This window comes from Haliotis rufescens, unplaced genomic scaffold, assembly GCF_023055435.1.
Source record: "Haliotis rufescens isolate VD_foot unplaced genomic scaffold, xgHalRufe1.0.p SCAF_15, whole genome shotgun sequence".
In the NCBI taxonomy this organism is placed as follows: Eukaryota; Metazoa; Mollusca; class Gastropoda; order Lepetellida; family Haliotidae; genus Haliotis; species Haliotis rufescens.
The window spans coordinates 15433544-15459165 of record NW_025963835.1 but is presented as its reverse complement, the minus strand read 5'-3'; the positions used below and the strand labels follow the sequence as shown (position 1 = coordinate 15459165).

At 39.7% G+C, this 25622-nt stretch overlaps 1 protein-coding gene across 1 annotated transcript in view; it reads right to left on the bottom strand.

Moving 5' to 3' along the window:
- Nucleotides 1-25622, bottom strand: part of LOC124138744 — a 76467-nt gene that overhangs the window by 7632 nt on the left and 43213 nt on the right. The window contains exons 5-9 of the mRNA XM_048395998.1: nucleotides 24823-24888; nucleotides 23295-23365; nucleotides 20261-20505; nucleotides 6405-6546; nucleotides 2405-2488 (exon numbers count right to left, since the gene is read on the bottom strand). Coding sequence (XP_048251955.1) covers nucleotides 2405-2488; nucleotides 6405-6546; nucleotides 20261-20505; nucleotides 23295-23365; nucleotides 24823-24888 — 608 coding nt within the window. The remainder of the gene's footprint in view (nucleotides 1-2404; nucleotides 2489-6404; nucleotides 6547-20260; nucleotides 20506-23294; nucleotides 23366-24822; nucleotides 24889-25622) is intronic.

Below are 25622 nucleotides of genomic sequence, written 5' to 3'. Positions count from 1 at the left end.
TGTGCAGAGTTGTGTCCCCTGGGCACACCAGAAACCTACGATTGTGTGTTCGAATCACGGTTCGCCCCGATTATGTTTCTAGGTTTGTCAGCACCATACTTGTGGGTATCATCGAGTAGTAAACATCTGAGACCTGCATCACTTCGGACTTTCCTCCCACATGAAGCTGACACGGCGGTATATAAATGGAATACTGTAAAAAGTGGCGTTAAACCCGACTCACTCTCTCATTCATCCTATTACATAATATCGCTTGTGACATGACCAGTGTCCAGTCCAGCCATGGGTGTATCATGACATCCCCTATGGTTGAGTCCCCACCTCCAAGTTGCAATACAGCTCAAATAGTAACGTACTACCGTGTTTGCCACATTAAGCCCCCACTCTAATAAGCAGCCCCCTGGTCAACTTCGGGACCAATCTGTCAGTAATCTTTAAGAGCCCAAAAATTGACATGACAAGCAGTATTTTTTTTAAATAACCCATCTTTTTCCAGTAAACACAGCTGTGTGAAAAGGGCATGTAACTGCCTTGTACGGCAGCCTTTTAGGGCCATTTGTTTTTTTCCGATACTATCTTGAAATTTCAAGATACTAAGTTGAAATTTCAAGATACTATCTTGAAATTTCAAGATAGTACCGACATTTTAAAAACAAAACAAATGGCCCTAAAAGGCTTCCGTAGCCTTGTTACTATTTTCGAAATGTTTAAGTTTCATGGATGCTTTAAATAAACCTATCCTCTACTACCTAAATTTACTACCTAAAGATATCCCAACACTCGCACTGTCAGTTTACAAAGCGTTGAGGACAGTAGATACGGTAAGTCTGACATTTGCTTTAGAGTTATGTCCCTTTACAGTTTTATGCCACAATGGTCACCCATGAGACGAAAGATTTAAACATACAAATGCTGAACAAGAGAAGGTGTTATGATCAACATACATGCTGGTCAGCTGAAAAAGTGGACACTTAGCATACCCTGTATTAGCTAAAAACATCAGGTCACAGACAAAATAGAATAGGACAGAATAGCTTCCCCAGACTGACACCAACATAGAAGCACTTCATTGTTACATAAACTATGTTACATGTCTGGTTACACTATGTTACAGGAGATCATAAAAATATAGCTATCCACAGGCTTCTGACTTTGTCATTAAATCTTTTTTTTTTAAATTGCAAACTGCTAAGAACCATCTCAGACAGTGAGTTATAAATAGAGCAATGAGATTCTCTTGTTCACCTGATGCTTGTTTACCCCCATTTAATGGTCCAAATTGTAAAGAATTTTAAAATATCTAAAACGAAATTCATGATGGTATTGGGAGGACATTGGTGATGTAAAACTAAATATTCCGTAGTTTGACTTGTTCAGTAACTATTAACTGTCATAATGAAATGTAGCAGGGGAAATGTTTGCCCTGAATTAAAAACAAAATGACTGTCTCCGTGGTCCAGTAGATTGAGCGTCTGCCTGAAGAGCAGAATATTGGTGTTTCGATCCCCAGCCATGTCATACAAAAAAATATTAAAAGATAATACTGCTGACATTTTCAATCTGACTAACATGGCCGCTATGCTGCAGACAGGATACTATTTCTGTTTATTATAAGTAAGAGTTAAAGTCACCACTCATTCAACAATAACAGCTTCATAAGGCCAAATATGCTTTTTGTGCTTTCAAGACAAAAAAAACTGAAGTTAGAACAACAGAAGGCTTTTGACAATTTGGGGGGTCAACTCTGTTTTACAATTCCAGTTTGAAAGGAGAGGCCCAATACAGAAAAAAAAACAAGAAAAAATCAACAATGCCACCATGCTGCATTGAGAATCAGCTGACGAATGTGTGAGCAGTTCTTAAAGGTACTATTTCCAGAACTTTCAGAAGGGACATCGAAAATGTTTGACGGAAAGGCATAAAACATGAATATCGGAGACTGGACTCAGAAGTTGAGGGTACTGCACATTTTTATTGTTTTAGTATAACAACAGTGTGCTTCTGTGGTTAGTTAGTTAGTTAGTTAGTTAGTTAGTTAGTTCCGCACTCAGCAATATTCCAGCTATATGACAGTCGGTGCTACTGTGTGGTCACAGAAATAATTGCTCAGTTCTTAACTGATACAGATGAACAAGAATACATTTATTTTAACATATGTACATTTTAAAAGAAACTCAAGATTGTATGACACAGTCAGATGCCTGAACAACAACAAACAAGAAACTAGTGGGAAGTTTCATATAGTAGAGATAGATTAGCACAGCACATACGAACATGACACACAAGAAACAAAATGGAGCTTATTTCAAGAGGATATGTTATAAAAAGTAGAAAAAGGCTTTAAGATCAATAATCAATAATCAACAATACTATATGAAACAAGCACCATACAACACTGCTGTACCTTAGATAGAGCATCATCACTCATGCTGTCTGCATCAAAGTCAAACTCCTTGCGATGATCGCGCATTTCCTGCATCAACAGCTCCTACACATGCAAACACATGCACATGCATTGAAATTAACATCAGTGCTGTCAATCACCCTAGTGTGGGAGAACGCATGTCAGCGAGGAAATCAACAAGAAACATCGCCATTGCCAAACCTTGAATCATTTCTAAACATCCTTTGCAAAATCTGTATAAAAATGTGGAAACAAATTTGAAAACTTCTAGTACCGTATATGACTGTGGATAAGTTGATCTCAGAGTTAAGCTACGGTATAAACATGATGCTTGTTATCTGTATGAAAATGGTATTGTCAGAACATAAGCCGGACCACCAACCGGCTTCTACATCTTTCCGTCATCGGGAACAGAATATCATCAAATCCATATTAAATTATGCAAAATACAAGACAAATAGACATGGTTATCTTATTCCCCGTATATAATAATGCCTAGCAGAACAAGAAATACAATAGAAATCGTAAATCATCATGCCTGCAAATGTTTGATAGCAAATTTCACATTTTCATTGACCAACAAGGTAGACACAATTTTATGGATAACAACTTCTTTAATACTGCAAAAAGCGACGTTTCAGTATAAATCTATACCGAAATGTCGCTTTTTACAGTATCAAAGAAGTTGTTATCCATAAAATTGTGTCTACCTTGTCATCTGTCAAATTCTAAGTAATGCCTATAAAACAATTCATTGACCAAGTTTTAGTTCACCTGAAGTGATACGATTGGGTTTTCACTGGGCACAATAATCAATTACGCAAATAAAAAATAGAAAAATAATGTCATGAAAGTGTTATAGTGCAAACTATTTCAATACTTTTATTTAAAATTGTGCAAACCATTTCAATACTTTTATTTAACATTTCATTTATCTAAATACCTAACTGGTTCAATATGTTTCCAAGTGCACCGAAATTCTATGCCCTTTGTTTAATATATTCAGCAAACATTCGACGTATCCCCTCTTATCATAAGCCCCTCCGGGCAGGACCCTTAATCTCCAGGGCTATCTATAAATTTCAATTAACACCTCCTAACGTCGCTGGATCTTACGTCTATACATACACGTGGGACAATGACCTTGCCACACGTTACGTAATACCTCGCTCTACAAAACCCGACTGACATGGTCAGTCAGAGGGAGACAGCCTAGAGAGACAGCCAGAAGGTAAGTGACAGAACGGTTCTCCCACCCGGGAACATTGGCCACTCGGTCCCGGTGTGCATTCTGTCACGTTATTATCAACATGTACCTTTTCGACTTGTTCCAAACCATCAACAATAAACATGGCTGCTGTCGTCTAAACTTCACCCTGAGTTTTGTCTTCCGTCATAACCCTGAGCCAACATCCGAGGGCCGAAATTTACGCCCTTGGACAAAAGTGTAACCTTTACATAGACCGCCCCCCTTTTACTGAACCATTTTTCTCAAGCTCTGGCTTATCTACAGTCATATACGGTATTACACTGCAAATTACGGATGTCATGTAAATTTCATGCAAGAATCAATTAAAATACTACGCTACGCCTTTCAGTAACACGCAATCAATGTCACTGATCAATGTCACTGCTCACACCATGCATATTTCTACTAAATCAACCCTAATGCATATTATATGCAATTACTAAACTCCATGCTGTTTACTAATGTGTTGTTTTCGTACTGAAATATTGTGACAGCCTTTATTTTCTATATCACCACAAACTCTCCCAATCTGTCATCATAAACACTACCTCCTGTCAACTAACTGGTGCATCACATGTCTGAAACCTGTATAGTTTATTTAGGCTAAAAAAAATAATAGTCTTGGTTCTCAGGCACCGCCTGCATTATCATAAAGTATGCCACCCCTTTCGTTTATATTTCCATTTTAAAAAAGAAAGAAAAAAAGTCCATAAATATTCCAAGCTCAACAGTAGTCAAACACTGTATTCCAGTATTATACTCATCAAGGGATACATTTATGTTGGGAGGCCGTTTCCCAGGTTGATTGTACACAATTGTTTATTTGGTTACATAATAGTTTGAATAACAAAAAAAAACACCCAAAAAACACTGCCTGCCCGCACTAAATTTTCAAAAGCCATTGCCTCAGAACCAATTCTTTTATTTTTGAAGCCTTAGAGACTGATGTATTCTGCTTGTTTAAATCAATGAATGCAGTAGAAAGGGATCATTGATTAAATGATCACAACACTCGTAAACGCAGATACTCATTGAAGCACACTAAACATGTTGACGTGACCTAAAGCTTGCATAATTTGGCTTTTCAGGTGACAGATATTTTCCATCATTTCTCAAATTGCCTGTTTAAGACATGAGTGTTTACTAAACTGAGCATAAGTGAGTTTTGTTTGTTTGTTTGTTGTGTAACCCTGCACTCATCAATATTCCAGCTATATGACAGCAGTCTGAAAACATTCGAATCTGGATCAGACAATCCAGGGATTGACATCATGAGCATCGATTAACCAAGTCAGCGAGCCTGACCACCTGACCCTGTTAGTCACCGGTTAGTTACTCGCATGGGTTGCTGAAGATCAATTCTACAATGGATCATTAAGGGTCGAACAGTGAGTGAAGTAGTAGATAAACCTTCTTTGTTTTGAAATTTGAGGTTTTCCCACTCTAGAATTGAAACCTTATTATTATTTTTGAACTGAGCATATAGCTTGAGCTTTAAACCTGTTCTTCACACAACACATTCAATATTCCAGCTATTATACAAAGGCTTGTAAATACAGTCAAGTCCCGTTAATCCAACATGGTTGGTTGCATATGATTATGATGGATTAACAAGTATGTCAGATAAATGAAAATAAGTAGTATCAACGTTCATGATCGAAAATCGGACCACTACAGGAAAGATAACGATACAAACAAACAAGATTAAGTTAATCTAAGCATGTGATGAATCCTGTTTTATTTAACTAAAGCATTGTTGAATGTTAAGCAAGTTTATCTCTGTAGCCGTTGTAATATGCAACTACCAGCCGACTCGTCTCGCATCAAAACACGGGCTGTGATCACTGTGTCGGATTAACGAGATTGATTAATGAGTGATTTTCGGTAATTTGTTGCAAATTAGGTGTGTCGGAGTCGGAGTGCGAGACTGTTGGATAAACAGGTCTAAATAGCACTGATTTAATCAGTCCCCATCATAAGTATTGGATAAGGCCGATTGTCGGATTAACGAGTGTCGGATTAACGAGACTTGACTGGACCAGACAAACCGATGGTTGATACCATGAGCAGCAACCCACAATGACATGCAATGAACAATGTCGCAGAGCTGAACACAAACCCTTATAGCCCCTCTCATGACAAGAATTGTTGGTGCTCGGGGGTAATACACCTAGGTTAATGGAATGTTTGACAAAGGAAGGGTCTGGATCTCTTTCAGACCAAAGGGTGTGCAGTAAGGTGTCTTGCTGGTTGGGTGAGTTTTATGGATGGGCAGTCTAAAACATCTATCTTTGGAATCTCCATGCAAATTCCTGCATGTTGCAGGTAATACTAGCCCTTGAAGATCCGGGGTAGAATAGGTCTTCAGCAACCCATGCTTGCCGTAAAAGGTGACTATGCTTCTTGTAAGAGGCGTATAATGGGATCGGGTGGTCAGGCTCACTGACTTGGTGGATACATGTCATCGATCCCAATTGCGTGGATCACTGTTCATGGTGACAATCACTGGATTGTCTGGTCCAGACTTGATTATTTACAGACTGCCGTCATATAGCTGGCATATTGCTGAGTGCGGCGTTAAACAACAAACAAATAAAGCAGGTAATGCTACCACTACAACCTCAGTCAGTTGACAGAACTTAACTAGGTGCTTTCTGACAGAAGAATTCACAGGTTCTGCTGACTGGTATTGAGTATGCATCTGAAGGAGATATTGTTGTATTAGTACCACTGACAAGGGTGAGGACTTACATTGAGATCAGACCGGAGGAACTCCGCCTCGATCAGCTGGCGCCGAGCTCGATCTGCCCTCTGTTCCCGTAGCTTGTCCTGCTTGTTGGAGGAAGGAAGATCTGGTATCTTGCTGTCAGCCTGGGGGCTGTCAGAGTCAGTTCTGAAATGTACAACAATGCAGTGAAATGTACAACACTATACTGAAATGTACAACAATGCAGTGAAATGTACAACACTATACTGAAATGTACAACAATGCAGTGAAATGTACAACACTATACTGAAATGTACAACATAATACTGAAATGTACGACACAATACTGAAATGTTCAACAATACACTGGAATGTACAAAACAACACAATTCTGAAATTCACAACCATAAACCCAAATGTACAAGTTCTGAAATATACAACAAAAGACTGAAATATACACCGAAATGTACAACATACACTGAAATGTACAACAATATTTTGAAATACACAATAAAAAAGCACAATATTCTGAAATATGACCAAATACTTCTATTGAAAAATACAACATGCTGAAAAAAAATGAAACATAAGTGTAGAACTTGATTGCATAAACTGCTTTTGACATTTTCACAAATACAGCCATTGCACACAAAACGGAAAATACTAAATGTTGGGCTCTTTGTGAAAATATTGTCCATTTCAACTTGAGAGCTGACCTAGTGTAATGTGCGACTGTTCCCATCGACTGACATGCACAGTCCACATTGAATACAGACACCTTTAATGATGGTTGTAAATCCTAGCGCTGGATTGGTGCCAAACAGTTGCAATTCAAACAGTGGTGTAAAATGATATTTCTCCTAAAAGTTTGACAATATCCTATTCACTGTCACACTTGGAGCCAAAGCTGATGATTGTTGGAGGACCTGGTGTTCTGTTCAGCACAAACACCAGGTCTGTTAAGGCTTCAACAACAATACTTAACCTTTTGTGGACATGCACCCTCACAAACTGTCAATAACAGATTAATGTTTGCTATTAAGAGTGCCAGATACTCAATAATACTCCTAATAGCTGTTCAAATAACCATTTTCTTTAGTGATCAATACAACCCGGGTATATTTGTACAATATAACACTAATACACGTATACAAAGCACATACTGCCCCTTCATTCATTCACAGTATGTATTGTGCACACAGGCTGTGGACTTGGCTGGATCTGTTCACCTCCCTGGTAATATCTCAGTTCACCATCCTGGTAATATCTCAGTTCACCATCCTGGAAATATCTCAGTTCACCTCCCTGGTAATATCTCAGTTCACCATCCTGGTAATATCTCAGTTCACCATCCTGGAAATATCTCAGTTCACCTCCCTGGTAATATCTCAGTTCACCTCCCTGGTAATATCTCAGTTCACCATCCTGGTAATATCTCAGTTCACCATCCTGGTAATATCTCAGTTCGTCTCCCTGGTAATATCTCAGTTCACCATCCTGGTAATATCTCAGTTCACCTCCCTGGTAATATCTCAGTTCACCTCCCTGGTAATATCTCAGTTCACCATCCTGGTAATATCTCAGTTCACCATCCTGGTAATATCTCAGTTCACCATCCTGGTAATATCTCAGTTCACCATCCTGGTAATATCTCAGTTCGTCTCCCTGGTAATATCTCAGTTCACCTCCCTGGTAATATCTCAGTTCACCTCCCTGGTAATATCTCAGTTCACCTCCCTGGTAATATCTCAGTTCACCATCCTGGTAATATCTCAGTTCACCTCCCTGGTAATATCTCAGTTCACCTCCCTGGTAATATCTCAGTTCACCTCCCTGGTAATATCTCAGTTCACCTCCCTGGTAATATCTCAGTTCACCTCCCTGGTAATATCTCAGTTCACCATCCAGGTAATATCTCAGTTCACCATCCTGGTAATATCTCAGTTCACCTCCCTGGTAACATATCAGTTCACCTCCCTGGTAATATCTCAGTTCACCATCTAGGTAATATCTCAGTTCACCATCCTGGTAATATCTCAGTTCACCTCCCTGGTAACATATCAGTTCACCATCCAGGTAATATCTCAGTTCACCATCCTGGTAATATCTCAGTTCACCTCCCTGGTAACATATCAGTTCACCTCCCTGGTAATATCTCAGTTCACCATCCAGGTAATATCTCAGTTCAACTCCCTGGTAATATCTCAGTTCAACTCCCTGGTAATATCTCAGTTCACCATCCTGGTAATATCTCAGTTCACCTCCCTGGGAATATCTCAGTTCACCTCCCTGGGAATATCTCAGTTCACCTCCCTGGGAATATCTCAGTTTACCTCCCTGGTAATATCTCAGTTCACATCCCTGGTAATATCTCAGTTCAACTCCCTGGTAATATCTCAGTTCACATCCCTGGTAATATCTCAGTTCAACTCCCTGGTAATATCTCAGTTCACCATCCTGGTAATATCTCAGTTCACATCCCTGGTAATATCTCAGTTCACCTCCCTGGTAATATCTCAGTTCACATCCCTGGTAATATCTCAGTTCAACTCCCTGGTAATATCTCAGTTCACATCCCTGGTAATATCTCAGTTCAACTCCCTGGTAATATCTCAGTTCGCCATCCTGGTAATATCTCAGTTCACCATCCTGGTAATATCTCAGTTCACCATCCTGATAACATCACCAACTACTTGTGAATTTCCCATCAATCCTATCCCTCCATCTTACACCCTCCTTCTCCCATTAAGCTTCCTCTTGCCTGCTCTTCTTCCCCATCCAGGGTACTGTACTCACAACTCACTGGTGTCAAAGACCACCAACAGAATTATAGAGAAAGTGACCCAGCAGGCACTACATTGTAAGTGAGTGAGTGAGTTTGGCTTAAAGCTGCTTTGGACAGTACTAGAGATACCACAGTGCATCAGCTTAATGTGTTAGGATTGCTGACTTGGTTGATGCTTGTCATTGTGTCCCAATTTTGTGGATCGATGCTCATGATATCAATCACTGTATGGACTGCCTGGTCCAGACTCGATTATTTACAGACCGCCGTAATATACCTGGAATAATGCTGACGAATAAGACGACTGAGCCACCAATACCCCCGACCCGACGACACAATCAGGGTTCCAGCATGACATTACTTAAACCTTAAGCCTTCCACAAACATAACAAGACCTGTTGTTTGAAAAGCTGTGAAAATATTTGTAACCTCCCTATCTTGTTCTAGAATTATCTTTTATCCTTTGGGAAACCAGCTTGAGCCAATCTGAAGTTCAAACAAATGCTGCTTTTATTAAGGCAATATATTGCAATTGGTTGGTCTTGGTCGTATATGACTGACAGAAATTGGTAATTTCGTCACAGATGCACTAAGACACTTTGTGTACTTTTAGCTGAAACAACGTCAAACCAACTACAGTCAAGTCCTGTTAATCCAACATGGTTGGTTGCATATGGTTATGTCGGATTAACGAGTATGTCGGATAAACAAAATCAGGTAGTATCAACAATAGATAAAAATACAAACACGTAATTAAAAAAATGAAAAATGAATATATTGTTGTGTTACATTGTTAGCGGAATATGTTTTCTAATCATGCAATCTAAAGCTTAACACAAAACTACTGTTACGGACTGTATGACTTATTCAAAATACTTTAAAAAGCATAGTCTGGAATGGAAGTGGCCAGTCTGAAACTGGTACCACAAAGCTTGAGAAAGCTGCTTTCTTAGTGGCTAACATTGACTTCCTGTTGGTCATTTCATTGGTCGGTCATAGTTCGCGTAAGGTTGTTTTGATGTGACCTGTAATGGGATGTCCTCGGCGATAGCGAGAACTTGTATCTGATTTTAATGAGATTGAGGTAACCTAAGCATGTGATTAATCCTGTTTTCTTTACTTAACGCATTAATTGTTTATTGTTAAGCAAGTTTATCTCTGCAGCCGTTGTAATATGCAGCTACCAGCCGACTCGTCTCGCATCAAAACACGGGCTGTGTACTCATGGGCAGATGACCACGGAGTACGCTGATCACTGTGTCCGATTAACGAGACTGATTAATGAGTGATTTCGCTAATTTGTTGCAAATTAGGTGCGTCGGAGTCGGAGTGTGAGACTGTCGGATTAACGGGTCTAAATAGCACTGATTTAATCGGTCCCCATCATTCGTGTCGGATAAAGCCGAATGTTGGATTAACAAGTGTCGGATTAACGCGGCTAGACTAGGGCTGAGTCCGAATTTACTACCCGGGTACCCATCCCTCTATTACCTGACCCTACCCAGGTACTCACTCTAGGTCTCAAGAGATAGGTACAAAATGTCCGATTGGGCATTCTGTTATCATAGCACTGGCAAAACATATTTAGACACATGTATTAAACAATCTGATCATGCATACATTGACGTTGACTCAAGTTATATCTTTATTCAAAGATATGAAAAGTCAGAAGGAATGCGAACATTTGTGACCATAGAGTTCTGGGTACTTTTCTGTCATTAACATGACACGGGTCCTGGCAGTCCTGTGGGCACCCAGGTTCTACTCAGTACCCACCCAACCTAGGTACCCGAATTACCCGTCCCAGCCCTAGACTAGACTGTATAGGGTAACTAGGGGTTACATGTATCAAAGCTGTGTTTTGGACATTAAGCTTACAGTGTTTCGGTGACTGTTTTCAGTCAACTAATAATGTTTGTATGATTATGTCAAATACAATTGTTAAGTGTATATTTTATTTCCCTGGCAGTTTAATATAAAAAATATTATATAAGCTATCTTCCTCTTTGTAATGATACCATTTCGCTGAGTTGGTGAGTTAATGCTGCTAAACAATGCAGTCATATGTCTGGCTGACACACCCTGATTCTCGTCAGTAATGAGCCAAACAAAAAATATATGTTTGAAGATATACATGTACTATATATGCTTCCAGGTTGTCTATAAACATCACAATAACACAACGAAACATGATATCAATGTCAGGTGGACATGCACAATGAAGACTGATATCGAGGACAGAGGACCGTCAGATGGACATGCACAATGAGGACTGATATCAAAGACAGAGGGCCGTCAGATGGACATGTACAATGAAGACTGATATCAAAGACAGATGGCCGTCAGGTGGACATGCACACTCAAGACTGATATCAAAGACAGATGATTGTCAGATGGACATGCACAATGAGGACTGATATCGAGTACAGAGGACCGTCAGATGGACATGTACAATGAAGACTGATATCAAAGACAGAGGACCGTCAGATGGACATGCACAATGAAGACTGATATCAAGGATAGATGGCCGTCAGGTGGACATGCACAACGAAGACTGATATCAAAGACAGATGACCGTCAGATGGACATGCACAATGAAGACTGATATCAAGGACAGATGGCCGTCAGGTGGACATGCACAATGAAGACTGATATCAAGGACAGATGACCGTCAGATGGACATGCACAATGAAGACTGATATCAAGGACAGAGGACCATCAGATGGACATGCACAATGAAGACTGATATCAAGGACAGAGGACCATCAGATGGACATGCACAATGAAGACTGATATCAAGGACAGATGACCGTCAGATGGACATGCACAATGAAGACTGATATCAAGGACAGAGGACCGTCAGATGGACATGCACAATGAGTGAGTGATATCAAGGACAGAGGACCGTCAGATGGACATGCACAATGAAGACTGATATCAAGGACAGATGACCATCAGATGGACATGCACAATGAAGACTGATATCAAGGACAGAGGACCGTCAGATGGACATGCACAATGAGGACTGATATCAAGGACAGAGGACCATCAGATGGACATGCACAATGAAGACTGATATCAAGGACAGAGGACCATCAGATGGACATGCACAATGAAGACTGATATCAAGGACAGATGACCGTCAGATGGACATGCACAATGAAGACTGATATCAAGGACAGAGGACCGTCAGATGGACATGCACAATGAAGACTGATATCAAGGACAGAGGACCATCAGATGGACATGCACAATGAAGACTGATATCAAGGACAGAGGACCGTCAGATGGACATGCACAATGAAGACTGATATCGAGGACAGAGGACTTCTACAAAGAAGCATCATTTCATATCATCATTTCATCAGTAGTTTGATTTTATGCCCAATGGAATCTGTTTCAGCAGATAATTGAGACTGATTATTCTCTGGCACTGACATTTTGAATCACTGACAGAAAGGCCTGTTGCCCACAAATACATACCTTAGTTACAAAGTTGTCAGTTACAAATATGGTCCTTTCTGTCCATATCCAAGTTCAGCAATAATCACTTAGAAAATGTTCTACCACAGCAAACATAAGACTGGTCGGTGGTCCTGACTGTTCATAGACCTGCTGTTGACATCATATCAGCAGCCTGCAGTTGGCAGTGTCCACAACCCGAGGAAAACGCTGCCATAATCCAACATCCAACTGTGACCCTGGTGATCCCCTTATCTCCATAACTACGCCATATGGGAGACGTACAGCAGCGGATTGGCCACAATGAAATTGACAAGTGTCAATATCATCTGTATTTCTGGATTGCCAGGCTGTTTGATATCAAGTTTCATATTTCCTGTAAGTTATCTTTTTGTGTTGTTTCCACCATGAACAGAAACTCTTGCAGGTAACAAACACAGCAACCTAAATATGTTCACTTCCCATCACTAAACAACAGTTGATGATGCTGTGAGTGAGTAAGTGAGTGAGTGAGTGATAGTGAAAATGGGTGCTAGAATGAGTTTTTTGTTTGTTGTTTAACGTCACACTCAGCAATATTCCAGCTATATGACGGTGGTCTGTAAATAATCGGATCATGAGCATTGGAATACAATGACATGCATCAACCAAGTCAGTGAGCGCTGACTACCCGATCCTGATAGTCGCCTCTTACGACAAGCATAGTCGCCTTTTACGGCAAGCATGGGTTGCTGAAGACCTGTTCTACCACAGATCTTCACAGGTCTGTATGAATGAGTGAGTGACAGGGTGTGTGAGCGTGTGGGCATGCAGGTGTGTGGGCGGGCGGGTGAATGAGTGAGCGAGCTTGATGATGAAGGCTTGTCATAATCATTACTACAATGGTGAAACCCATGAGCATAATTCCTAAACGACCAAGGTCACAACTGGGACAAATCTGGATATGAAACCTATGACAGGCAGATCCTTGCCTAGCAAAGGGAAACAATTCTGCACAGTTAATTTCAGGCTTTTCAGATAAACTATACAGAGGCACAAAATAAGTTTTTTTATTTTATGGAATTTTATGTCAATATGCTGGGAGCCAAAAAACAGATAAAAATAAGCTGAAACCCTCTAAATATAAACTTACAAAAATACAAACAAACAATCTTCAACATAAGGATATTTTGATTCACTGCTTTTGACTTTCCCAAAATTATCAAATCATAATAAGACAAGAAAAATAGTTTTAAGTGACCAAAAAACAAACTCCTGCCAAAAACATATGTAAACAACAAACAAACAAACTTCACCTTCACTACCCCTTTCAACAAAAGAAAAACCACAAACCATTAAAACAACAGTGCTATTTCATATCCCACTTGTCCTGGGACCAAATCCATTGATTATTTGTCTACTGCTAACAAAAGCGTACAGTGATACCCTGTCAACGCAGGCTGTGTGCCCCAAGCTGAGCCTGACAATGTGACAGCGGGCTTTGAGGGCACTTTCCCTGTGTGTAAGCTACTTATGTGGGGAGATAGTACTCTCAGGTCCTCCCAGGGTACTTGAGCCCTCTGTCAGGACCCTGCCCTAATGGGGGATTTCACGGAGGGGGTGTTGGGTCTAACACTGGTATTATAGTTGTATCAGTCACTGACACTTCGGCTGGATGGTTATCTGTGGAATGGTTATGTTGGCAGGAAGTCCTACATACCTTATGCCTCAACATTGTCTTTTATTGATTGTTTTTGTAAATAAATGACTTTATTTTGTTCAGAAGCAGTAATTAATTTCTTATTGATTTCTTAGGAGAAATTGTTTTTAAAGTAGAACATGTGAGTGATCAATAATTTCAATCTTGTTTCAATAGAATATTGTATATTCTTGAGGCCACGGCAAAATCTAAAGACAAAGAAACCTAAAATAGAACAAATGGATCAACTTGTTTGTGGGGCTGTAACATAGCACTCTGTACCTTGATGGTATGGTTGCAATATCTTACCCCAGGGATTTATACAACTCAAAATAAAGAACCTCCAGATTATTTCATATTACTATAGTCTATACTGATATGAAAGAATCAGGTGGTCCTTAGCTATTTTTGTAGTATATCTATACCAAACTAAATACTAAGTACGATTCAAAACTAAGTACTCTTAAAAGGCAAATTAAAAATAAATGAAATTTGTTCAAAATTGATATTTTGTTCAAGTTCTTGTTTAAATAATTTCTGGGTTATTTTAACATTGTATTTTAACACTGTATTTTAACACAATGCCAGGGTTTTCAATGTAATCATGTTAAGTATTAAAGCCCCCTTCTCACTATTGGTCCCGTTATAAGTGAAATACAGATCAGACTCAGTGGTCAGGCTCAGTGGCCTGATTGATTGCATGTGGATCGGTGTTCATGATATCAATCACTGGATTGTTTGGTCCAAACTTGATTATTTATGGACCACCATGGCATAGCTGGAATGTGGCAGCATTAAACAACAAACAAACAAACAAAGTTTCTCCAAGGCTCAATACAAGAATGAATTTAGCCATTGGTGATAAAAATGATAAAATATATTTCATGCGGTATGACTGTCATATTTTGGGTAAATATTGCCATTTAAACCAATTGGAGCATAAGACAATATGAAGTCACGCCAGTGCACAGCTTGTGTCTCTTGACAATTGTCTTTCAAACCAATTGGAGCTGTAGGGAATATTCAGTAACACTAACGCAGCCAGTTGGTGTCTATATCTTGTACATTTCTCCATGAAATATACAACCATGCAGCATGCAAGCCACATTCCTGCTGGGGACTATCATATTGTGTGTGTCAACCAAAACAATGCTGTGTGTATGTCGCCAGCTTGGGGGGGTGCAATCAGATTGTCTGGGGGACAGATAAGCACGTCAATTTCAGGCGTTGATTTCACTTGGATGTGAAATCCATGTGTAGGGGAATGAAGTCTACATGAAGGGGTCAATGGGGAGGTGACGTGGAGCTGAAACGTACATTGTGTCCCGAAGGTAAGTAACACACTGTGTGTGTGTATGCTACATAATCACAGGATGGGCCTTGATCCGTCTCAGGATAAGCTGAAATGAGCATTTCGCAGGGAAGTGGCGATTTCAATTATGAATTACCAAGGCAATCGGTCAAATGTTTTGTTTCTATAGTTTACTTATTTTTATTTATAATATCATATTTATATATTCAGTTTTTGCAATTTTAATATTTTAATTTTTTTTCTTGAAAATTTGCAAAACTAAAAAAAAGCGATGAATGCATTTTCTTTCAGTTGTCTTAAAAATTCATGATCTAAATTGTATACTCATATATGTTAAATAACCAGATTACTTTACAACATACTCAAAGCAGCGGTAGAAACTAACAGTTTTCGTCCACTAGTCCTTACAATGATAATACATAGCAAAATCTTTCTATTCGTCCTTATGATACCTTAACTATTGGGCAGTTTGTTAAGGGCTACAGGACTAGTGCCAATCTCTTATGCTGCTCAAAGACATAATATTGATGGACAGTACTGTATGTGATTAATCATTTCAGACTTTCATTATCAACAAGGCCTGCTTTGTGAGTGCATCGTTACAGTGCAGATTCTTTAAGCCTGTGACAGGAAATGACTAAACTTGCATTAATCAGTTCCTGTTACCTTTGAGACTGGTGGTCAAGAATTTATAATGTTCACAAAAAAGATTCACAGACCCTTACCACAACCTTAAAGTTTCTCAATTTAGAATTTACCTGAGGGTTTCAGACTGTTTGAACACTGACTGATTGTTATCCAAAATAATAATTATGATATGTATGATATAGAAGAATGTCACATCACTGAAATATTCACTCATAAACTTGCAGTCCTAGTGTACAGTCCTACTCTTCCTACAGTCTAGTGTATATGTATGTCATATTTCTCTATTTCATAGCATCATGAACCTGTATGTATTATTATTATTATTATTATTATTATTATCTGAAAAAATGATAAAAATGTCCAACTGCCATTTTTTTTAGATCTCTAGTACTCTCAGTTTCTTTTTTCAAAATGATATAAACATGCACATTAAATGTATTACTTACATATATATGACGTATATCCGGGAAATCCTTGATTGACAGATTGTCAATGACAGTAGTTAGTAATCAGTCTCCCTCACAGTGCACTACACATCCACACCATAGCGAAATGTACACAGCGTGACACTGTGACTGCTCCGTCGCGATGCAAGCGACAGTGACCACGGGTCCGACCTGAAGGTCCTATATCACCTGAGGGCTGCACAAGCCACCTGCCACTCAAACCCCGATTGTTTGATCTTTTCACTGTTTGGCGATATGTACGAGCCATGTCAATAACAGACAGAGTCTGTCAATATCAGCTTGTCAACTCAATAGTATATGAATAGCATAGCTCCAACACTGGTGCTAATTAAGTAATGACATTGTGTGATCTGTTTCTTTTCATGGTTTGAATGCCTGACTGCTGACTAGAGTCTTGTGGAGTCCATGTTGTCGAGGTGTAGTTGTGTGTATCATGCATACAGAGTAGGCCGAACACAGTGTATCAACAATCTAACTCCACTTGACAACTGACGGGTGTGATTGACAACCTGAGAAAATGATTTGAAACTGACGATAGTGAATGGGCAAGTTTACTTTAGCGACACTTTGAACAGTATTTCTGTTATATCATGGTGTGTCAACTTAATGGGGGAGGAAAAGTGAAGTGATGTAGGTTGATTGTTTGTTTGTTCGCTTGTTGTTTAACACCACACTCAGCAATATTCCAGCTATATGATGGTGGTCTGAAAATAATCAATTCGCAAACCACTAACCAAACCAAAAATTCTCCATCCATCCAAAAAAATCGACAGAGTAATCACTAAACTCCAAACAGGACACACCAACCTAAATAACCACCTAAAAAAATTTAAAAAACACACTACAGGTAACTGCCCACACTGCAAACAACCAGAAACCCCAGAACACACACTCATCCACTGCACACACTACCTAACACATCGAACCGCATTACAAACCACCCTCAATCTAAACAAGGCTCTAACTCTAGAAGCAATACTAAACCCACAAAATAAACTAGAAAACTTCAAGGCCTTAGGCGTATTCTTAATAAAAACGGAACTTATAAAACGCATCTAAAAACACAATAACCTACCAAATCAAAATCACATTAACAAACAAACATCCACCATACCCAGCTCCCTTAGTTCCCCTCCCCAATCCCATCGGCATCTATTCCAAATCTCAAAATTCCCAAATTCTATATAAGCAACCCCTAAAACCCCCCTCTTGGGTTGCACAGACCACTTTCGCCCCTTTCGGAAACACATTAAATGGCCTGGCCGGGCCCGTGTGCGAAATACGCATCAGTCGGAAAGCGCACGTTAAATCTCCAAAGTAAGTAAGTAAGTAATAATCAATTCAGATAATCCAGTGAGTGATATCATAAGCATCGATCCACGAAATTGGGATATGATGACATGCATCAACCAAGTCATCGAGCCTGACCACCCGATCCGGTTAGTCGCCTCTTACAACAAGCATAGCATATCTGTAAAATTACTTTCGGGCCTGTAAATCAATATCTGATGTGTCCACCATGTTGGGCGACATGTGCACACCTTGATGGCATACTGTTGATAAATGTGCGTAAGGTTGCCCTTGGTGATGCCCGCCATTCCGCCTGAGAATGAGATGAGCCATGTGCCCGAGGACATCCCACAGATGCTCTATTGGGGACAGGTCAGGGGACTTAGCGGGCCAGTCCAATGTCCATATGCCTTCTCATCGGAGACACTCGGTGATGACCTGGGCACAATGTGGTCTGCAGCGTCATCTTACAGTCCATAATTCATGCAAATGGAATGGACAGGATACCAAATTTTATCAACAAATCGCTTGCCAGTCAAATGTCTATTCACATTAGCCACATCAGTTTGCCCGTCATGTATGATACCGCCCCACACCATGACACTACCGCCCCCATACCGATCATGGTCAAGAATTGTTGCCCTGGAATACTGCTAGCCGCTACTTCGCCAACAATGTTTCTGCCATCTGTGAATCGGAGGCAAAACCTTAATTCCCTGCTGTTGCCTAGTCCACCCCAATCTTTGCCGCCTGTGGTACGCTGTTAGGGCCACACCCTACACAGGACGCCTTGCATTTTTAATGGTAGATGTTGAAATGCACCTTCCTGTCATTGTACAGAATTCTCTAGATCAGATTCTCTCTCAGAATGAGATGATCTTATCTAGGTGTTGTTTTTGGTGGGCCTGCCATGCCCAGGTCTCATTGAAACCCCTCCCGTTTGATGGTACTTGTCTCCCAGCCGGGAAATTACACTGTTTTATTAGCCAAACATTCTGGCAACTTGGGATATTAAAGTCCCCCCCCCCCCTCTGTGGTACCCATAATTCATCATTTTGTTTGTTCATTGAAATACTGTCTCAGTAGTATTTTTAAGCATGTGATTAGCTCAATTGCATTAGTGATTTGTGAATTCCCTAATAGCCGAACACACTTTGGATTCTGTGTGCACGTTCATCACAAGGTCTTCATGCATGGTGTTCATCTTCATTGTGATTAGATGTTGCGTTCAGATGCAACACCCAGTATTGTAAATGTACACCTCAACAACACCAACATTGAAATCATTAGTTCCCTTAATTTATGCCAACAGTATATGTTGGTCTCATATAGGAACTAAATTAAATACAAAATTTCAAAGGACACCATTTACTGAATATCAATTCATGATGTTTGGAGCAGTAATACTCTTCATAACAAAACTATAGTCACAAAAACACCACGTATGGTATCCAATGTATCTGGTGAGAAGATTGTATTCAAGCAATCAGTATCTAATGAGAAGACTTTAATCAAGCAATCAGTATCCAATGAGAAGATTTTATTCAAACAATCGGTATCCAATGAGAAGGCTTTAATCAAGCAATCAGTATCCAATGAGAAGATTTTATTAAAAAAATCAGTATCCAATGAGAAAACCTTTAATCAAGCAATCAGTATCCAATGAGAAGACTTTATTCAAACAATCAGTATCCAATGAGAAGACTTTAATCAAACAATCGGTATCCAATGAGAAGATTTTATTCAAACAATCGGTATCCAATGAGAAGACTTTAACCAAACAATCGTTATCCAATGAGAAGATTTTAATCAAACAATCGGTATCCAATAAGAAGACTTTAATCAAACAATCGGTATCCAGTGAGAAGACTTTAATCGAACAATCAGTATCCCATGAGAAGACTTTAATCAAACAATCATTATCCCATGAGAAGACTTTAATTAAACAATCGGTATCCCATGAGAAGACTTTAATCAAACAATCGGTATCCCATGAGAAGACTTTAATCAAACAATCGGTATCCAATGAGAAGATCTTTACAATCAGTTTCCAATGAGAAGGTCTTGATTAAATAATCAGTATCCAATAAAAACACTTTAATTAAAAAATCAGTATCCAATGAGAAGATTTTAATCACACAATCGGTAGTCAATGAGAAGATTTTAATAGGGGTATGCAATATATATTTTTGAAACAAAAAACTGTGTACACACCCATGGAGAAGAGAATTGTGATAGTGACATGATCAGATACTTACTTCTCCGGCTCAGGTGTCTTCTTCTCCTCCATGATCGTTGTCACGTGCTCCACCTGCGGCTCCGAGTCCATCGTCCCCTCACGGTGTCTGTCCATCTTCTTCTTGTCCTTCTTCTTGATACATGACCTCTTCTTCCCCCCGTCCCCCCCATTCCCCTCCCCGCCAGCTCCCCCAGCACCCCCGCTGGAGGACTTGCCGGCCTTGCCGCCCTTCTTGCCAGTACTGGCTTTACTCGACTTCTTCCCCTGCAACACAACAAGGGGGGTACAAGGTTTAGACAATTTCAATCCTGTGAATGAGTGAGTGAGTGAGTGAGTGAGTGAGTGAGTGAGTGAGTGAGTGAGTGAGTGAGTGAGTGAGTGAGTGAGTGAGTGAGTGAGTGAGTGAGCGAGCGAGTGATGTTTTTACGAAATGGGCTTCACACATTGTACCCATGTCGGGAATCGATCCTAGGTCTTCGGCGTGAGGAGCAAACGCTTTAACCACTAGGCTATCTGACTGCCCCTCCTGTGAATAAAGATATAGAAATGTGACACCATGCAGCAGTTGCAATGTTCCTAGGGGTGCTGGGGTAGCCTAATGGTTGAAGCATCCCCTCCTCACACCGAAGACCTGTCCTCAAAATGGCTAAATGTGTGAAGCTTTTTACTTATTTGTTTGTTTGTTGTTTAACGTCAAACTCAGAGATATTCTAGCTATATGACTGCAGTCTGTAAATAATCCAGACAATCCAGTGATTGACATCCTTTGATCTGATCTACACAATTGGGATAAGATGACATGCATCAACCAAGTCAGCTACTCCTGATCCTGTTGGTGGCCTCTTACGGCTGCTGGCTGCTGGAGACCTATTCTAATCTGGATCTACAAGGGTGTCATTACATAGTGTTTACATAGGATTTTGACCCACGACAAACAGATCCTGGCACAACAAAGGGGCACCATTCTGCACAAGTCACGGCATCTGAACCCACTGCGCAATCAATGTCTTCTGAGATGTGAGCTAATGTGAAATAAATGATTATAATGTAATGTTCCCTTACTAGGAGCATGGTACTGTCAGCATCATCAACCAACAGAACAAGACTAAAAATACTATAAAAAAAATACACTACTATATTTTTTAAATATATTTGGCGAAACTGTTCACATCTTAACATGACTCATTCTAAAGTTTCACGAAACACTTACCTTTTTCTTCGGCATCTTAAAGTCTTAGACAATCGGTTTATAATTGTGTTTAGTCCTGATATTGCCACAGTTCAAAGACATTAACATGCTATAGACGACCCTGAGTTGCCCTACACAGGGTATACAATGTCCACTGTCAGTCAGCTGATGCCGTGGACAGGGTCTCTACCTCCGTCAATACCCATGCAACATGCATGGCAGTTTCCCTACCTAGTTACAAGGGATACAATGAGACCTTAATGATTCATAACAAGGTGGAAATCAATAGCACCAAGTATGTAATCAACATGGTCCAGGCCTAGAGATAACACTGGACTTGTAAGGCTTTGACTGAAATGTACGCCAATCAATAGCACTTGGTGTTAATGGTGCAGTACGTTAAAGACTTAATTAGTGTACAAGCATTGGATGTATACAAAATCGGTTCTCCTATGAATGGTGAAGAAGGGTTATAGATTATGACAGAATGGGAACCTAATGTTGTGTTTGTTCTGTCAATACGCAGATCAATCAGTCTATTTCAGGGTAAGGAAAGTCATCGTATTTGATTTTGTGTTAAGGCCAGTGCCCAATTCCACAAAACAATCGTAGCGCTGTGATCGTAACTCCCATACTTTTAACGTAGGCTTACGGTTGCCCTAGCACTAAGGTGATCGTAACTCCCATACTTTAACATAGGCTTACGATCATCCTAGCGCTAAGGTGATTGTAACTCCTATACTTTAACATAGGCTTACGATCATCCTAGCGCTAAGGTGATTGTAACTCCCATACATGAACATAGGCTTACGGTCACCATTGCACTAAGGTAATCGTAACTCCTATACTTTAACATAGGCTTACGATCATCCTAGCGCTAAGGTGATCGTAACTCCTATACTTTATAGGTTTACAGTTGTCATTGCGCTAAGGTAATCCTAACTCCTATCCTTTATAGGTTTACGGTCGTCATTGGGCTAAGGTGATCGAAACTCCTATACTTTATAGGTTTACAGTCGTCATTGCGCTAAGGTGATCGTAACTCCTATACTTTATAGTTTTACGGTCATCATTGTGCATAGGTGATCGTAATTCCCATACTTTAACAAACGCTCATGATTGTTGTTGCGCTAAGATCACTTTTTGGAACAGGACCCTAATCAAGTGTGTTTCTGGTTCTATAAATGTGCCTTTACATTTTGCAAAAAGTTTAAAAAAAGAAGAAAGAAATAATGTTTTTTATGGAAAACATGCCCATTTTGAATCAAAACATTATTGAGAATGTTTGTTCTCAGGAAATCAACCATAAATCAGCCCTCGTGACATTTTCTTTATGATCATTCTGCCTACTGTTTTCTTCACATATTGGCCAAGTTTGTTGGTTTGTTGATTAACGCAGCATCATGGTCGAAAGTAATGTACTATTTTTCAACTTCCAGATTCGTACTGCTACTAATGAATGAAAAACAAACTTGTAGGTCACACCATCACAGAGGTTTGATTGTGAAACTATACCAAAGGCTAATTATTTTGTTAAAATATCGATTTTTATACGTAAAATTCACCATTTCTAAAGAACAGCAGTGTTAAAATCTCATGTTTTGTTATTACACCTAATTGTAAAACAGAGTCAGCTAAAAACAAATTGCCATTGTCAAAAGTCATTTGAATATTTTATAATTTCAGTTTGTTTTTAAAAAAAGACAACAAGAAAAATAACAGGCCTTATGAAGGGATTACATAATGAAGCACAAGTGTGGTGTCTACCTTACCTTAATATGGTTTTGATGACACACAGATGCTTTGTTTCTTTCAATACTTGACAAGCATCTACCCAAACTACTAGTACAGGACGAATTATTACCGTGTCTTTCCATGCGGGTTTCGGCTCCATGGGGGGTTCGGGGGACGGAATCTGTATGTATGGCCGCAGTTCTGAAATATCAGCATATGTTATAACTCCTTGACAGTACATTGCTGTTCACAGGCCCAAACAAACATAGTGAACAATGTTTTTACACGTTTCTGTTTGTCCATGTGGAAAATAAGAATTCCACATGGATATGTGTTTTTGTTATAGACATTAATAGAAGCACATTTCTTGGGTGTCATCAAAGGTAAAGTATTTTTTATTCAAACAGGTGTTTTGTTAACAACATGCAGCATATAATCACATCAAACAATTTTGGGTTATTTTTTTTCACAAATTAGAAGGATCAAGCATGCACAACATATACAAGTGACTTTACTTGTCAATATTGCAGAATCAAATATGATTGGAGTTGTCCCCCTTTAAGAAATAAGAAATGATTTATTATTTACAAAAAAACATACTACTCAAAAGAAGTTTAAAAACATCTCATTCTTTCATATTATAGTTAATCTGTCATGAAAGAGTCATGCATTTTTTAACCTCTGTTGAGTAGTATATTAATGTCCCATATCTATTAGATTCCATTACTGATAATTAAACAGGAAGTCATCCTCAGTTATCCTGGGTATTATACCTCCATTTTGTAAAAATAAGTACCCTGGACCCATTCACAACACCGGCTTCATTTGTGAAGTGATGTCACACTACCTTTTATACAATATCTCTCACTCACGAGTATAATCTGATTGAAGCGCTCTTTTTAACTATCTGCTATTCATATACATTTCAAAACAAAGCTCTGGTGGTGATTTGGTCCCTGGTAATAAGGGTCTGGTCTTTTGATGTGGGGTGAAAGAATGACACAGCAAAAAGGGCTGTTTATATATTATAGGAAGGTGGCAAGTTGTGAGATGGGTTCGACGTCACTTCCAAGATTATTGCACTCAAAAAGTGATGTGCATGAACGTGTGTGTGTGTGTGTGTGTGTGTGTGTGTGTGTGTGTGTGTGTGTGTCTGCTTGTACTAGTCCGGACTGATGCTGATTTAACTGTTTAACATGAATACCCTACTCAGACACAGTATACTGACTCCGAGCTGACCAATCCATGTTTTAGTCCCTTAATGCCGAGCGCCAGACAGGGTAACAACAAATACCATCTTTAACATCTTTTGGTATGATACGGCCGAGGATCGAACCCTTGACCTTCCGGATTCTTCCGGTATAGGGAGAGGGGGGTTGTTGTATAAAATGAAGAGAGCATGAATAAATGTTATGTGTATTTTTTTGGATGGGGCATGAAAATATGTCACAGAAAATGGGGGATTTGGCAAAATATGACAGTCCTATCGACGCATTACCCCCCCCTACCCCTCCCCCTCCAATGATAAGTTACAAGTCCCTTCATCACAATAGTAAGGAGACAGAACACTGGGTAACTCAGGATGAAAGTTGTTTCGCATATTTCAACTCTATGGTGATATCTAGATATTTGAACGTAAATATTAAGGTGCATCTTACCATTTTCTTTATTGGCTTTGAGCCTGTCCTTGTCGTCTCCCTCCAAGTCAGTGTTAATCTTAGCCCCTATAAGTGTTAGAGTGTCACACTGGAGTTACAGCACCACACAACAAACAGGCAACTACAAATCAGGTTCTCATCACGATAAGCATTCCTGTTGAGATGGAGGATTTTTAAGGTCCATTTTTTCAGAAGAATTTTTTGACAAATACAGCATGGTCATTGAAATGGAACCATGACAGACGATAATTCATGCATCAACAAATTTCTGTTTAAAGTGATGAGAAATAAGAAGTGTATATTATGTGGAACTTCAATACATACACACTGTATTGTAGTGTATCATGAGAGACACACCATTAGGCCACAATAATTATTATTAGATTTGCATCTCGACCGTCTTGCTACCAAACACACCCCTCAACCATTTATTGCCCCTATGGATGAGTGAGTGAGTGAGTTGGGTTTAACACCGTTTTAACAGTATTCCAGTTATATCACGGCATGTCAGCTTAATGTGGGAGGAAAGCCCGAAGTGATTCAAGTCAGACGTTTACCCCTTCGGTGAAACCCACGAGAATGGTGCTGACAAACCTAGAAACATAATCGGAGCGAACCAGGATTTGAACCCACAAATCATAGGTTTCTGGCAGGCCCAAGGGATGCAACTCTGCACAGCAAATTGCGGCCCCTTAGATGACTGGGCCATCTGTACTCAACTGGGGCGGTCAGGTAGCCTTGTGGTTAAAGCGTTTGCTCGTCACGCTGAAGACCCGGGTTCGATTCCCGACATGGGTACA